We start from the raw sequence: 14,595 nt of genomic DNA on the forward strand, positions 1-14,595 counted from the left end.
CTGGCTATTCCAGAGAAATTGAAAATTTTATGTTTAATATAATTTGAATCATTTCTTTTGAACTTTTGCGGTAGGTATTAATAGAGTTTTATTCTTTCAGATCTTATTAATCGAGAACATGAAACTTTCAGCGAAGATTGGAAGCATTTTCTTTCGAACTCTTCCAGAATTCTTTTATGAGTACAATGCTGTTGAAACAAGATTGCAGAAGCAATTAAACCTGTTTACGAGTATAAACTATTGACTGTTTTCTGTTACTATGTTTTAGTACCCATTTCCAGTGTCCCTCTTAAAGTGTTAATCGAATAGGTTAGGTCATTGAGTAATAACTTGGCTTGGCTCCTTTGATATTTCAAGGGATAATTTGTACTTAAAAGTAATCAGATTATACTCACTAAAAACTATGGTTAATACTCTTGATAATTATCATAACTGCCATAGGAAAGGTACAAAGTGCTATGAGGTTTCAAAGGAATACAAGGCTTCTGTGGTTGTTTATAAGTAATGGGTAATTTCATTTTGTAGGCACTGTTGAGATGGATTTTGAAGGATGGTCAGAAACATTTCTACCAGTTACAAAAGTAATATGTGCTTATTTAAAATTTCAAAAATAGGCTGGATGTGGTGGCTCACGCTTGTAATTCCAGCACTTTGGGAAGCCGAGGTAGGTGGAATGCTTGAACCCAGGAGTTCGAGACCAGCCTGGATAACATGGCAAACCCCATCTCTACAACAAATAAAAAATTAGCCAGGCAGGTGGTATGTGCCTGTAGTCCCAACTACTCAGGAGGCTGAGGATTGCTTGAGCCTGGGAGGTCGATGCTACAGTGAGTCGTGATTGCACCACTGTACTCCAGCCTAGGTGACAGAGCAAGACCCTATCTTGAAAAAAATCAAATAAAATTTCAAATATAGCAATATATAACTTTGAGAGGCAATCGTTGTTTGTATTACTTGACAATTCAAAATATTGTTAAGACTTGAGCCTTGAAGTTCGTTCTTCTCTCGTTACAAAGAAACTTTGATCATCCTCTCTAGCCCATTTGATTATTGCAGCATGGTACCGGTTTTCTACCTCAAGATAATTTTACTGAGTACTAATTTTATACATATCTCTGTTAAATTATTACTCCACTGGCTTGGTTGTAGATTTACTCTTTCTGAAGATAGCCGTTCAGGGGACATTGTTTTATGTATCACTGTGTGCACAGTGATTGGTATAGTGTCTGGGATATGGTAGGTGCTTTTTCTTTTTTCTTTTTTTTTTTTTTGAGATGGAGTCTCGCTCTGTGGCCCAGGCTGGAGTGCAGTGGCGTGATCTTGGCTCACTGCAAGCTCCGCCTCCCGGGTTCACGTCATTCTCCTGCCTCAGCCTCCCCTGTAGCTGGGACTACAGGCGCCTGCCACCGCACCCGGCTAATATTTTATATTTTTAGTAGAGACGGGGTTTCACCATGTTAGCCAGGATGGTCTCGATCTCCTGACCTCGTGATCCTCCCATCTCGGCCTCCCAAAGTGCTGGGATTACAGGCGTGAGCCACTGCGCCCAGCCGGTAGGTGCTTTTTCAATATATATTGATGGAATGAATAAATAGTGTTATAAAAACTAAAATACATTTAAAATGGTATAAATTTTTAGGCAAATTGAAATATTTACTTATTAAGAGAATATACATTTCTTGACATTCTGGAGTTTAGAGATGTTTTAAAAAATTGTTGGCTTTTTTTAAATTGTAAAATGTAACCGTTATAGGAAATTATTTGAAAAATTATTTCTAGCTTTAATTTTATTTCTTTTCAAGTTAATTTACGCTGGGTACAGTGGTTCACGCCTGTAATCCCAACACTTTGGGAGGCTGAGGTGGGAGAATTCCTTGAGCCAGGAGTTCAAGACCAGCCCGGTCAACAAAGTGAGATCCCATCTCTACAAAAAATAAAAAATTAGCCTTGCATGGTGGCATGTGTCTGTAGTCCCAGCTACTCGGGAGGCTGAGGCAGAAGGATTACTTGAGCCTGGGAGGCCGAGGCTTCAGTGAGTTGTGATTGCACCATTGCCTCCGAGCCTGGGTGACAGAGCAAGACCCTGTCTCAAAAAAAAAAAAAAAAAAGTTAATTTGTCTTTTGATTTAGATTAGTTTCATTACAATTGTAATGTTAAACAACTTTTGAAATTCATATTGTTGTATTTCTTCTGCCAGTTTCATGTAGAAATTTATTTCAAATGCCAAGGAAATGGATTTCTAAGCCTCAAGAACAAAGGCTTTTACTTGTCCACACAGAGTTGTGCCAGGATTGCCTGGTTGTGGAATGGTCATGTTCTGAGATTAATTTTTACTGGAGACAGGAGGTTTTCTGCTGGCCTTTTTTTTTTGAGGCAGTCGCTGTTGCCAGGCTGGAGTGCAGGCGGGATCTCCAGCTCACTGCAAGCTCCGTACTCCGGGTTTCACGGCTATTCTCCTGCCTCAGCCTCAGTAGCTTCTGGGACTACGAAGCGCCCGCCACCTGCGCCCGGCTAGATTTTTGTATTTTTGTAGAGGCGAGGGGTTTCACCGTGTTAGCGCCAGGATGGTCGATCTCCTGACCTTGTGATCCGCCCGTCTCGGCCTCCCAAAGTGCTGGGATTACAGGCTTGAGCAGCCACCACCCAGCCCGGCCTTTTTTTTTTGAGATGGAGTCTGGCTCTGTTGCCCAGGATGGAGTGCAGTGGCGTGATCTCTACTCACTGCAACCTCCGCCTGCTGGTTTCAAGTGATTCTTCTGCCTCAGCCTCCCGAGCAGCTGGGACCACGGGCTTGCGCCACCATGCCAGGCTAAATTTTTTGTATTTTAATGGAGATGAGGTTTCAACATGTTGGCCAGGCTGATCTCTAACTCCTGACCTCTGATCTGCCCACCTCGGCCTCCCAAAGTGCTGGGATCTTTCCATTCATCTGTTTTTCTTCAGCACATGCCCTGGCATTGTCACATAGTCCCTCATGTGCTCAGTCTTAGCAGTAGAGAAGATGACATGCTCATTTGGTTGATAATGCAATGTAGTCCAAAGTAAACCTAGAGATTTCCGATATAACTCTAATATAAAAATTTATAATGGTAGGTAATATAAATCACTTACATTACTGATGTGTACTTTCCTTTAGGCACAGAGCCAAGTGCTTTCCATAATTATCTGATGGAGCCCTCACAACAAGCTTAGCTGTATTTATCCCTACTTTTCAGAGGAATAACTGAGTTCCAGAGAAATTCAGCCCCCGTCCAGGGTTATGTGGCTTATGAATGGAAGCCTGAATTTAAACATGGGTAGCCTGGCCCTGGAACCCACCTCTTAAGAACTGTGCCACAGTGAGTGAGAGGTTCTGGGTAAGAAGATGTGGTTGAATCAGTATCAGGCAAATTTACACTGGATTTGTGGAACAGCTGTGATTGTTGGATAGTCCATTAGGGAAGGGCTCTGATCAGATACTAGCCATGTGAACTGGTCATTTTTTTCAAGTTGAGAATTAATATTTGTTTAATATATTTAAGGATTTTAGAATTTAACTTCAATGGACAATACCAAACTTTAACTTTCTCTCTTAGAGTTATGAGTTGTTAAAAACTGATACTGCATGTGCCTGTAATCCCAGCTCCTTGGGAGGCTGAGGCAGGAGAATCGCTTGAACCCAGGAGGTGGAGGTTGCAGTGAACCGAGATCACGCCATTGCACTCCAGCCTGGGTGACAGAGCAAGACTCTGTCTCAAAAAAAAAAAAAAAAAAAAAAGTTGTTACTGATTGAGTACATAGAGATAGATTATATAGGTCTTGGTATATGGTATAAAGCAGATTAGGGTTTCAATTTCCAAAAATCTTGGAAGTTTCTGTAGAAGTCCTCATACATAGCATCTCTGTTATCTTCTCCTTTCTGATCATTCTGTGTTTTGGGGCAGCGGTCCCCAACATTTTTGGGAAGGGACTGGTTTCCTGGAAGACAGTTTTTCTCTGGATGGGGGTGGCGGTATGGTTTTGGGATGAAACTGTCCTACCTCAGATCATCAGGCATTAGGTTCGCATAAGGAGCGCGCAGCCTCGATCCCTCACATGCACAGTTCACGACAGGGTTCACACTCCCATGAGAATCTAATGCTGCCACTGATCTGACAGGAGGTGGAGCTCAAGCAGTAATGCTCACCTGCCACTGACCTCCTATTGTGCATCCTGGTTCCTAACAGGCCACAGACCCGTACTGGGGATTGGGAACCCCTTGTCTGGGGAATAGGGGTGTACACCTGTCTCTGTCACCGGACTCTGACCTTTAGATAGCTTGCTTAGCTTGTGCCTGGAATTCCCGATACTACTGGAACCTACTAGTAGAAGTGGTGGAATGATGACAGGTTAATGGTGCTTTCATGCTAATTCTTTTTATTAAAAACATTTTTAAGGCTGGGCGTGCTGGCTCACGCCTGTAAATCCCAGGACTTGGGAGGCCGAGGCAGGCAGATCACCTGAAGTTGGGAGTTTGAGACCAGCCTGATCAATATGGAGAAACCCTGTCCCTGCTAAAAATACAAAATTAGCTGGCTGCGATGGTGCATGCCTATAATCCCAGCTACTGGGGAGGCTGAGGCAGGAGAATCGCTTGAACCTGGTAGGCAGAGGTTGTGGTGAGCCGAGATCATACCATTGCATTAGGCAACAAGAGTGAGACTCCATCTCAAAACAAAACAAAAGCACTAACAAAATTAAAAATAAATTTTAATTCTTTAGAAAATAGAGACAGGGTCTCACTACCTAGGCTGATCTTGAACTCCTGAGCTCAAATGATCCTCCTGCCTTGGGCTCCCAAAGTGCTGGGATTATAGGTGTGAGCCACCACGCCCATCCCATGCCCATCCTTTTTATTTTTGGCTGTGCTTGAGATTCTAGTGTTCTGGATAAATTCAAATTGTTCTATATTTTGAATACAGTTGTTAAATTAAGTTGTTTGGTATTTTGAATACAGTTGTTACATTATTTGATGTTCTTGTTACACAGATAACTAGTTTGGGGTCCCCAGTATAGTGAGTGTAGATGTCGGTTATTCTATAATTAGTCAATCTAAAATATCCAGTATGCTTTATAGGGATTCTGTTACTGCTAAATACCTTCTTAACTTCATTTCATTATTTTCTCATTTGTTTCTTTCTTTGCTTATTTTCTTCCTGAAGAAACATTGATATTCCTTTTTTGTGGTAAGATTATTGTTCAAATTCCTAATAATACAGAGAAGTAAGTGCTTTTCTGTAATTTCTATGTGAGAGATAACCATTAATACTATTAATTTGGTGTACATTTCTTTCTGATGACTTAATATACATTTACAGATTTTTTTCTTTTTTTACGTAAATTAGATATAGTATACACACTTACGTCACCTGATTTATTCTCTGTAGGTAGATTTGATGTCAGCATCTTGAATGATCTATCTTGTTTTATATTCTGTATTTTTTAAGCTAATTACTGGTTGATGGATATAAACTTGTATTTTCAATTAATGCTGCAGCAAACATCTGGGTCGACTGTCATTGTACATATCTCTGTGTTGTTAGGGTGAATTTCTACATTTAGATTTTGAGTCAAATATATCAATTTTTGAAAGCTTTTTATATGTGTAGAAAAATTATATCCTGGAATGGTTTTACCACCTTATATTCCTACTCTAGTTGTCTAAGAGGTGTCGTTATTTTCTTGTCATTAATATATTCAGCATTTGCCAACCATTTTGCCGAACTGCAAAATATCTTGTTTTAACTTTACTTTCTTGGATTTTTAGCAAGATTATATTGTTTGTCAGTTTTTCTTTAAGTGTTATGTCATTTTCATATAAATATGTAAAATTTCTTAGCATGATGGTATAGTGATTAAAGATTTTAAAAATACTTTGAAAGCTAAAATAATGACTTTTAAATGACTTTTCTTCTTCTGTTGTTGATGTTTTCATGAAAATATTTTTCTAATACAACGTAAAGTGAATTGAGTTATTTAGCAACCTTAAGAATATTCAGATAGCTATGTAAATCAATTTTTTTTTCTTTCTTTTTTTTTTTTTTGAGACGGAGTCTCGCTCTGTCGCCCAGGCTGGAGTGCAGTGGCCGGATCTCAGCTCACTGCAAGCCCCGCCTCCCGGGTTCACGCCATTCTCCTGCCTCAGCCTCCCAAGTAGCTGGGAGTACAGGCGCCCGCCACCTCGCCCGGCTAATTTTTTTTTTGTATTTTAGTAGAGACGGGGTTTCACTGTGTTAGCCAGGATGGTCTCGATCTCCTGACCTCGTGATCCGCCCGTCTCGGCCTCCCAAAGTGCTGGGATTACAGGCTTGAGCCACCGCGCCCGGCCTGTAAATCAATTTGTATGTTTACTTGTTAGATTTGACAACATGCAGTGTTTTCGTTTTGGTAGGATTTTGTTTTAGAAAGAGATTTAAATCACTTTGGTGGGAAAACCCCTAAAACTGACTTACTGGTTTGTACTTTTTTGTCATCTACTGTTTACAGATATTGTACTCCAAGATACTTGGATTACGAAGATTTGGAGCGCAAGTACTGGAAGAACTTAACTTTTGTGGCACCCATCTATGGTGCAGATATTAACGGAAGCATATATGATGAGGTACATTCATATTTACAGTGAGTTTTGTAAAGGATCATTGGATGTGACAGTTTTGTTACCATTTAAGCAGTTTAGAAGTGTTCTTTTGTTGTGCTTTTGGGTGATTCCTCAAAGGATGACAGGAAATATTCATCAGTAGGATTTCTGCTGCTGGTATTTTTCAAACTGAAGCTAGGTAATTGTACAAATACCTGAAATTGTTAAGTAGTAATATGGTGTGTGATTATCTGGCTGATCTTTTCATTACATTAAAACTTTTTAAAGCAAAAATACATTATAAAAATGTTTGGAAAACAGGAAATATGATCCATCATACTGACACCTTAAAGCAGAAGCAGTATTTTTGATATATTTTTCCATTACTTTACCTCAATCATTAAAAAAAAGTTATATATGAACAGGCTTATATTGTCCTTTTTTTTCACAGACAAATTGTAATAACTTTTTTCTTTTTTTAAAAAAGTACATGTTATTACAGTATTTTTAGCCATTTTAATGGAGCATAATTCACTGGTTATAGTCTAATTCTTTTTGCCTTTTCCTGATATTTTAAAACCCTAATTCTAAAAGTTCTTTGTCTTTTGAAACCTTGTATACGCTCTCTATTTTCTTTTTTTATTTATTTTATTATTTTTTTGAAATTTTTATTGAGACAGGATCTCAGTATGTTGCCCAGGCTGGTCTTGAACTCCTGGAGCTCAAGAGATCTAACTGCCTCGGCCTCCTAAAGTCCTAGCATTAGAGGTGTGAGCCACCAGGCCTGGCACGTTATTTTCTTTCGAAAAATTTCTTATCTACCAAAAGGTGGAACTAGTGCAATACATACCTGGATACCCTTCACTTAGGTTCACCAGTACAAGTTAAGCATCCCTAATCCAGAAATCCAAAATCCAAAATGCTCCAGTGAGCATTTCCTTTGAGCATGACCTTTGAGCATCATATTGAAACTCAGAAAGTTTGGGATTTTGGAGCATTTTGGATTTTTCAGATTAGGGATGCGCAACCTGTATAATGCAAATACTCCAAAATGGGAAAAAATCCGTCATCTGAAATACCTCTGGGCCCAAGCATTATGGATAAGGGATACTTGATCTATAGCTAATAGTTTGCCACATTTGCTTAATGTTTCTTTGTTTCTCTTTGTCTCTGTTTCTGTCTCTCTCTCTCTCTCCTGTAACATTTGATGTATGATGCAGACATCACGATAGTTTACCCTGAATTATATAAGCATGTATCTTTTAATTACAAGGGAGTTTAACATTTATGTAATATTATCTAGTGTATAGACCATATTGAAATTTTCCCAGTAATGTTATAACTCCTCCCGCCCCCATCCTGTAATGATTTAGTCAAGGATTCCCCTTTGTCACTAATAAGTGATCTATGGGGTGATACTCAAATATTAGGTGTCTATCTGTCCCCAACAGCCTTTCATTCAGTGGATTTAGCATCCATGGCATTCATTAATAATCCTTGCCTTAATTCCATTATTATATTATTTTGAAGCCTTTTTTATTTTGTAATATAAAATAAGCTAGAAAGTGCATAGAGCGTAAACCTAGAGCTTTATGAATTATTGTAAAGTGAACACCTGTGTACCATTTCTGACACCGAGGAAAACATTACCAGCACCGTAGAATTCCCTTACCTGCCCTATTACCTAGTATAGGCTCCCCTTTTCCTTCAACGGTAACTAGATATTCTGACTTTAACAGTACAGCTCAGTGTGGCCTGTTTCTGAATTTTATATAACTAGGATCATTCAGCGTACATTCTTTTATGTCTGGCTTCTTATACTTCATACCTTATACCTTCTACTTTCTTGTATACCTTATATATACATGTTAGCTTTAGAAGAAAACGTTTTTTCCAGCTTACACTTCCTATAGCAATGTTTCCAAGTTTCCTTTGCTCCACATCCTCCCTAACACTCAATATTGTCATTTCTTTAATTTTAGCCGTTCTGTTGGTGTGTGTAGTCGTATCTTTTGGTTTTTAAGTTGCATTATGATTTTTTTCCCCTTACGTTCACTAACTGTTTGGATTTCCCCTTTAGTGAAGTGCCTTTTCAAGTCTCTTATACGCTTTTCTTTTTTGTCATGCTTTTCTTTTTTTTTGGCTTAAGTTCCCTTTTCTTTGGTTTTAGCGATTCTTATTGGTTTATACTTCTTTATCTATCCTGCGTATGAGGTAGTAGCACAATTTCAAATTTTATATATGAATTTTTAATTGCTGAACAGTTATTTCAAAGACCATTCTTATTTTTGAAGGTATTATATGATATTGTAGAATTGTCATATTCGGTGGAATGATGGCTGTGTAATTTTCTTAACTTAGCAATTAAAGATGCATATTGAAGGATATATGGTTGAAATAACATGAGGACTGGGATTTGTTTTTCAGTTACTTAAGAAAATAAAGCTGAATGGATACAGATGAAAGAAGATTGGCTACACACACACACACACACACACTTTTTTTTTTGAGACAGTCTTGCTCTGTCACCCAGGTTGGCATGCAATGGCATGATCATGGCTCACTGCAGCCTTGACCTCCTGGGCTCAAGCAGTCTTCCTGCCTCCGCCTCCTATGTAGCTGGGGCTACCTGCAGGCGCCACCATGCCTAGCTAATTTTTTTTTTTTTGTTGAGACGGAGTCTCGCTCTGTCTCCCAGGCTGGAGTGCAGTGGCGTGATCTCGGCTCACTGCAAGCTCCGCCTCCCGGGTTCACGCCATTCTCCTGCCTCAGCCTCCTGAGTAGCTGGGACTACAGGCGCCCACCAACGCGCCCGGCTAATTTTTTGTATTTTTAGTAGAAACGGGGTTTCACCGTGGTCTCGATCTCCTGACCTTGTGATCCGCCCGCCTCGGCCTCCCAAAGTGCTGGGATTACAGGCGTGAGCCACCGCGCCCGGCACCTAGCTAATTTTTAAAATGCTTTTTGTAAAGACAGGGTCTTCCTATGTTGCCGACGCTGGTCTCAAACCCCTGGAGAGCAAGTGATCTCCCTCCTCAGCCTCCCAAAGTATTGGGATTACAGGTGTGAGCCACTGCACCCAGCCCAGCAAAATATTTATAATTGAAGCTAGATGACAGACTGGTGTTTTAAATATGTATATGTTTGAAATAGTAAAAGTAAAAGTTAAAAAAAATAGCCTTTCCTCATTCTGCATCTGAATTTTTACTAGTATAAGTAATCTCTATGTTGAGAATGTACTGTTTATTAAAGTAGTACATGTAGTACATGTAGGAAAATTGAAAAATACAGAAAAGCATGAAGAAGAGAATAAAAATTGCTCATAAGTTTGTCAAACAGGAAAAACTTTTTTTTTTTTTTTTTTGAAGACGGAGTCTCACTTTGTAGTCCAGGCTGGAGTGCAGTGGCGCGATCTTAGCTCACTGCAACCTCCGACTCCCTGGTTTAAGCTATTCTCCTGCCTCAGCCTCCCGAGTAGCTGGGATTACAGGCACGTGCCATGATGCCCAGCTAATTTTTGTATTTTTGGTAGAGACGTGGTTTCACCATGTTGGCTAGGCTGGTCTCGATCTCCTGACCTTGTGATCCACCCACCTTAGCCTTCCAAAGTGCTGGCATTACAGGCGTGAGCCACCGCACCCTGCCCAGGAATAACCTTTTTATGATTTCCTTTTGGTCTTTCTGTTTTATGTGAGTGTGTGTGTATATGCTTGCCTGTGTTTGCATGTGTGTTCATGTTTACCACCAAAGGGTTGAGAAGGTCTTTACAGTTTTTTTGGCTTTTGAAGCATTTCCAATACTGCTCTCCAGAAGGATCATTTGTTTTAGCACAAGCCATGTCTAGACTACCAATTTCAAATTGTACCTTGTATTAAATGGTTGCTAGATTTTTGTTTGTTTCAGTTTCAAGTATATTCTTGGCTGATTTATTCTTTAGTGATAATAAATTTCTTATGAGCTAAAAGTAAGTTTAGCTGTTGTGGGCAGGTCATTAGATGTTGCCCACAGGTAGGGGCAAGTTATGCACATGTATGATAATGGTGAGGGCTCAGAGAGAGGCTAAGAGCAGCTTCTAGTGCTTAGAGCAATTGTCTGGGAAGGGTGTGGCAGCAAGTAGAACATGTAGGAAATGGATGGTGAGGTATGTGGGCAGATGGGAGTGGGCATATTGGAAACATTTGTGTGGGTCTGGTATCTTTATGCTCTTACCAGTAGGCTTCCTAAAGAATGTGGAAGAATGTGGCATCTTGCCTTGTTAAACCAGCTTCTGTGCGATTTGCATCGGAACGGGTGAGGCAGCTTAAGTACTGTTGTCCTTTTACACTTCACAAAACGTGGGGCCCAGAGAGGGTCAAGTGCTTTTCCAAAGTTGGGAGGCTAATAAAAGGGCCATGACATGCTCTTATCCCCCACACCAGTGTTAGATAAGTCATTACGCATAGTCAATCTCATAGTTGTGGAAATATGTAAAACTAGGTCTTTGTCAACTACATACTGCCCCTGAGCTAATGGGGGTATTTTGTACCTTCTCCATAGCTTCTTCCTGTGTGTTGTATCCTGGCAAATGTTCAGGCTTCTGAGAAGAAGGTTGAGCTGATGGGTCATCTAGATCCTGGACTGAAAATTGCATATCTGAGTGCTCGAAAATAAAATAAAACTCAATCTAAGTTTTTTTTTTTTTTTTTAAAACCACCTTTTAAGATACTTAACCTTTTTGTTCCCTTATTTTTGTGTATATAATTAAGAGTTAGAAGCAGCAAGTTTGGGATCATTTTCAGAAAGATTGATATAAAAAGGTCCTGAATTAGCTTTATGTATTTGGTAGTGAAATAGCATAAGCATTGACTGTAAAGATGAGGTTGATGGACTGTGGTTTGCAGTGCTTGTCAATTTACTGCTTGTGTTTGAAAGCCCTTTACTCATTGGCATTGCTTCAAGGGAACATTGACTTCTAGACTTCAGATTTGAGTAACTTTTGTTATTAAAATCCAATGAACAGAATCCACTGGTTTGTAAACACGCAGTTTTAAAACATCCTCATCGTTTACAGGTTTTAGAGCTGGGAATCTATCATTTTGGTAGGACCTACAAGGCAGTATTTTGTAGAATTTCTGCAGGCTCTGTGGAAGCATTTAGCAGCTCCTGAGCTGGACTGACATTTTCAGTGCTTTTGTAGCATAAAGACAGACATGAGAGGAGTGTTGCAAACTGCTTCTGATAAACAAAACCAATCACACTCAAGACACTTAAATTCAAACAAATGAAAAATAACTTGTATTTGCCCCCCTTGAGGTAGACGAAGAATAACAAAAGAAAGAGTGCTTTAAAGGGCGAGATGAAGAGTGAGTGTAATAATAGCTTACTGTCAGGAATGTTTGAATTCATTGCAATGAATGTGCATTTAAAAAGCCCATGGATTGTTTTGCTGTTGACTGTCTTGTCTTTACATTAATTCTTTAGTTCAGTATTTAAATTGAACTGGTTTCTTATGGTTCATGGCATTGTTTTGAAAGGAATTAGAGAGTCATCAAATTGCAGTTTACTTTTTCCTTGAATTTCTAATGGTAGCTATTTCCCTTAATCTTAAAAGAATGGTAAGAAAATCGTAGCCTTTGTTTGGTGGGGTGGGAGTTCTTGGAGAGGGTGTGGAGAGATAAGAGAAGTAATTTGTGCAAGGTGCAAAGATGGATACGAATCCTGCTTCTCAAGTAGTTCATAGACTTAGTGGGGTGGAGGGACAGTTGGTGCAGTGGTCTTGACTCTTTGCAGCCTGCAGGAGAGATAGTATGAGCAGGCCTGCATTCAAGTAAGACTTTCTGGAGTGGGGAGGACATCTGAACTTGGCCTTGATGAGTAAGTTCCAGTGAAAGGAGAGAGAGTGAAAGGTGGGACTGGAGCTAGGTAAATTGAAGGGTGAAACCATAGCTAATAGTCTCAGTATTTTTGCTGAAATTGTAGGTTGTTTGCTGAGCAGGAGCATAGGAGGATGAGACAAAACTTGAATAGCAGCTGTGGCATATGGGAGAGAGGCCTGAATCAGGGCTGTGGGCCTGGGTCATGGATCTGACCCATGGCCCCACAGCAGCCCCACCTACTTTGTTCTAGAGTCTGAATTTTGTCTCTTAGCCCCAGGCAAATCTTTTAAGGAGCAGAGAAGCTACCATGGTAGTTTTGATCCAAGCTGGGCTATAGCATAGGAATTAGGGGTGAGGGTGTACATGAAGGACTAGATCAGAGTAGTCATCCTTGACAGGAGAGGGAGAAGGGTCTGGAAATCCCCTGGCTTGAGTCTTGACCTCTCTCTTTTTTTTTTTTTTTTTAAATTATACTTTAAGTTCTAGGATACATGTACACAACATGCAGGTTTGATGCATAGGTATACATGTGCCATGTGGGTTTGCTGCACCCATCAACTCATCATTTGCATTAGATATTTCTCCTAATGCTATCCCTCCCCCAGCCCCCACCCCCACACAGGCACCGGTGTGTGATGTTCCCCACCCTGTGTCCAAGTGATTTCATTGTTCAGTTCCCACCTATGAGTGAGAACATGTGGTGTTTGGTTTTCTGTTCTTGTGATAGTTTGCTGAGAATGATGGTTTCCAGTTTCATCCACGTCCCTGCAAAGGACATGAATTCATCCGTTTTTATGGCTGCATAGTATTCCATGGTGTATATGTGCCACATTTTCTTAATCTAGTCTATCATTGATGGACATTTGGGTTGGTTCCAAGTCTTTGCTGTCGTGAATAGTGCCACAGTAAACATACGTGTGCACATGTCTTTATAGTAGCATGATTTATAATCCTTTGGGTATATACCCAGTAATGGGATTGAGGGAAGAGAGAGACTCTCTCACAATATTTTATATCGTTTTATACTCAGTACCTGTTTTAAGAATAAAAAAGGAAGTGAAACCAAAGGCAGGCAGCCCGGCGCCAGGCACCAGATCCAAAACCAGACCTGAAACCAGGCCTGGGCCTGCCTGGCCTAAACCTGGTAGTTAAAAATCAACTTATGACTTAGCAACTGATGTTATCCATAGATTCCTGACATTGTATGGAAGAACACCATGAAACTCCCTGCTCTGTTCTGTTTCACGCTGACTACCAGTGCATGAAACCCCTGTCACGTACCCCCTAGAATGCTCAATCAATCGCGACCCTTTCATGTGAAATCTTTAGTGTTGTGAGCCCTTAAAAGGGACAGAAATTGTGCACTCGAGGAGCGTGGATTTTAAGACGGTAGCTTGCCGATGCTCCCAGCTGAATAAAGCCCTTCCTTCTACAACTCGGTGTCTGAGGGGTTTTGTCTGCCACTTGTCCTGCTACAGGATGGCTGAGTCAAATGGTAATTCTAGTTCTAGATCCTTGAGGAATCGCCACACTGTCTTCCACAATGGTTGAACTAATTTACACTCCCACCAACAGTGTAAAAGCATTCCTATTTCTCCACATCCTCTCCAGCATCTGTTGTTTCCTGACTTTTTAATGATAACCATTCTAACTGGTGTGAGATGGTATCTCATTGTGGTTTTGATTTGCATTTCTCTGATGACCAGTGATGATGAGCATTTTTTTCATGTGTCTGTTGGCTGCATAGATGTCTTCTTTTGAGAAGTGTCAGTTCATATCCTTTGCCAACTTTTTGATGGGGTTGTTTTTTTATTGTAAATTTGTTTGAGTTCTTTGTAGATTCTGGATATTAACCTTTTATCAGGTCTTGGCCTCTCATTCTTTTTTTTGTTTGAGATGGAGTGTGCTCTGTCGTCTAGGGTAGAGTGCAGTGGCCCGATCTCAACCTCTGCCCCCCGGGTTCAAGCAGTTCTCTTGCCTTAGCCTCCCAAGTAGCTGGGATTACAGGTGCTTGCCACCACACCTGGCTAATTTTTGTATTTTTAGCAGAGACAGTGATTCGCCATGTTGGCCAGGCTGGTCTTGAACTCCTGGCCTCAAATGATCTGCCTGCCTTGGGCTCCCAAAGTGCTGGGATTACAGGC

At 40.3% G+C, this 14,595-nt stretch overlaps 1 protein-coding gene across 7 annotated transcripts in view; it reads left to right on the forward strand.

Moving 5' to 3' along the window:
* Nucleotides 1-14,595, forward strand: part of KDM4C (lysine demethylase 4C) — a 425,827-nt gene that overhangs the window by 57,757 nt on the left and 353,475 nt on the right. For all 7 annotated transcript variants that reach the window (XR_004177866.1, XR_004177865.1, XM_009188789.4 and 4 more), the window contains one exon: nt 6,506-6,620. Coding sequence is in view for 4 of the 7 variants with exons in the window: in XM_009188789.4 (XP_009187053.1) it covers nt 6,506-6,620 (115 nt within the window). In the remaining 3 variants the exon portion in view is untranslated. The remainder of the gene's footprint in view (nt 1-6,505; nt 6,621-14,595) is intronic.

The sequence above is a fragment of the Papio anubis genome, chromosome 13 (genome assembly GCF_008728515.1).
Source record: "Papio anubis isolate 15944 chromosome 13, Panubis1.0, whole genome shotgun sequence".
Lineage (NCBI taxonomy): Eukaryota > Metazoa > Chordata > Mammalia > Primates > Cercopithecidae > Papio > Papio anubis.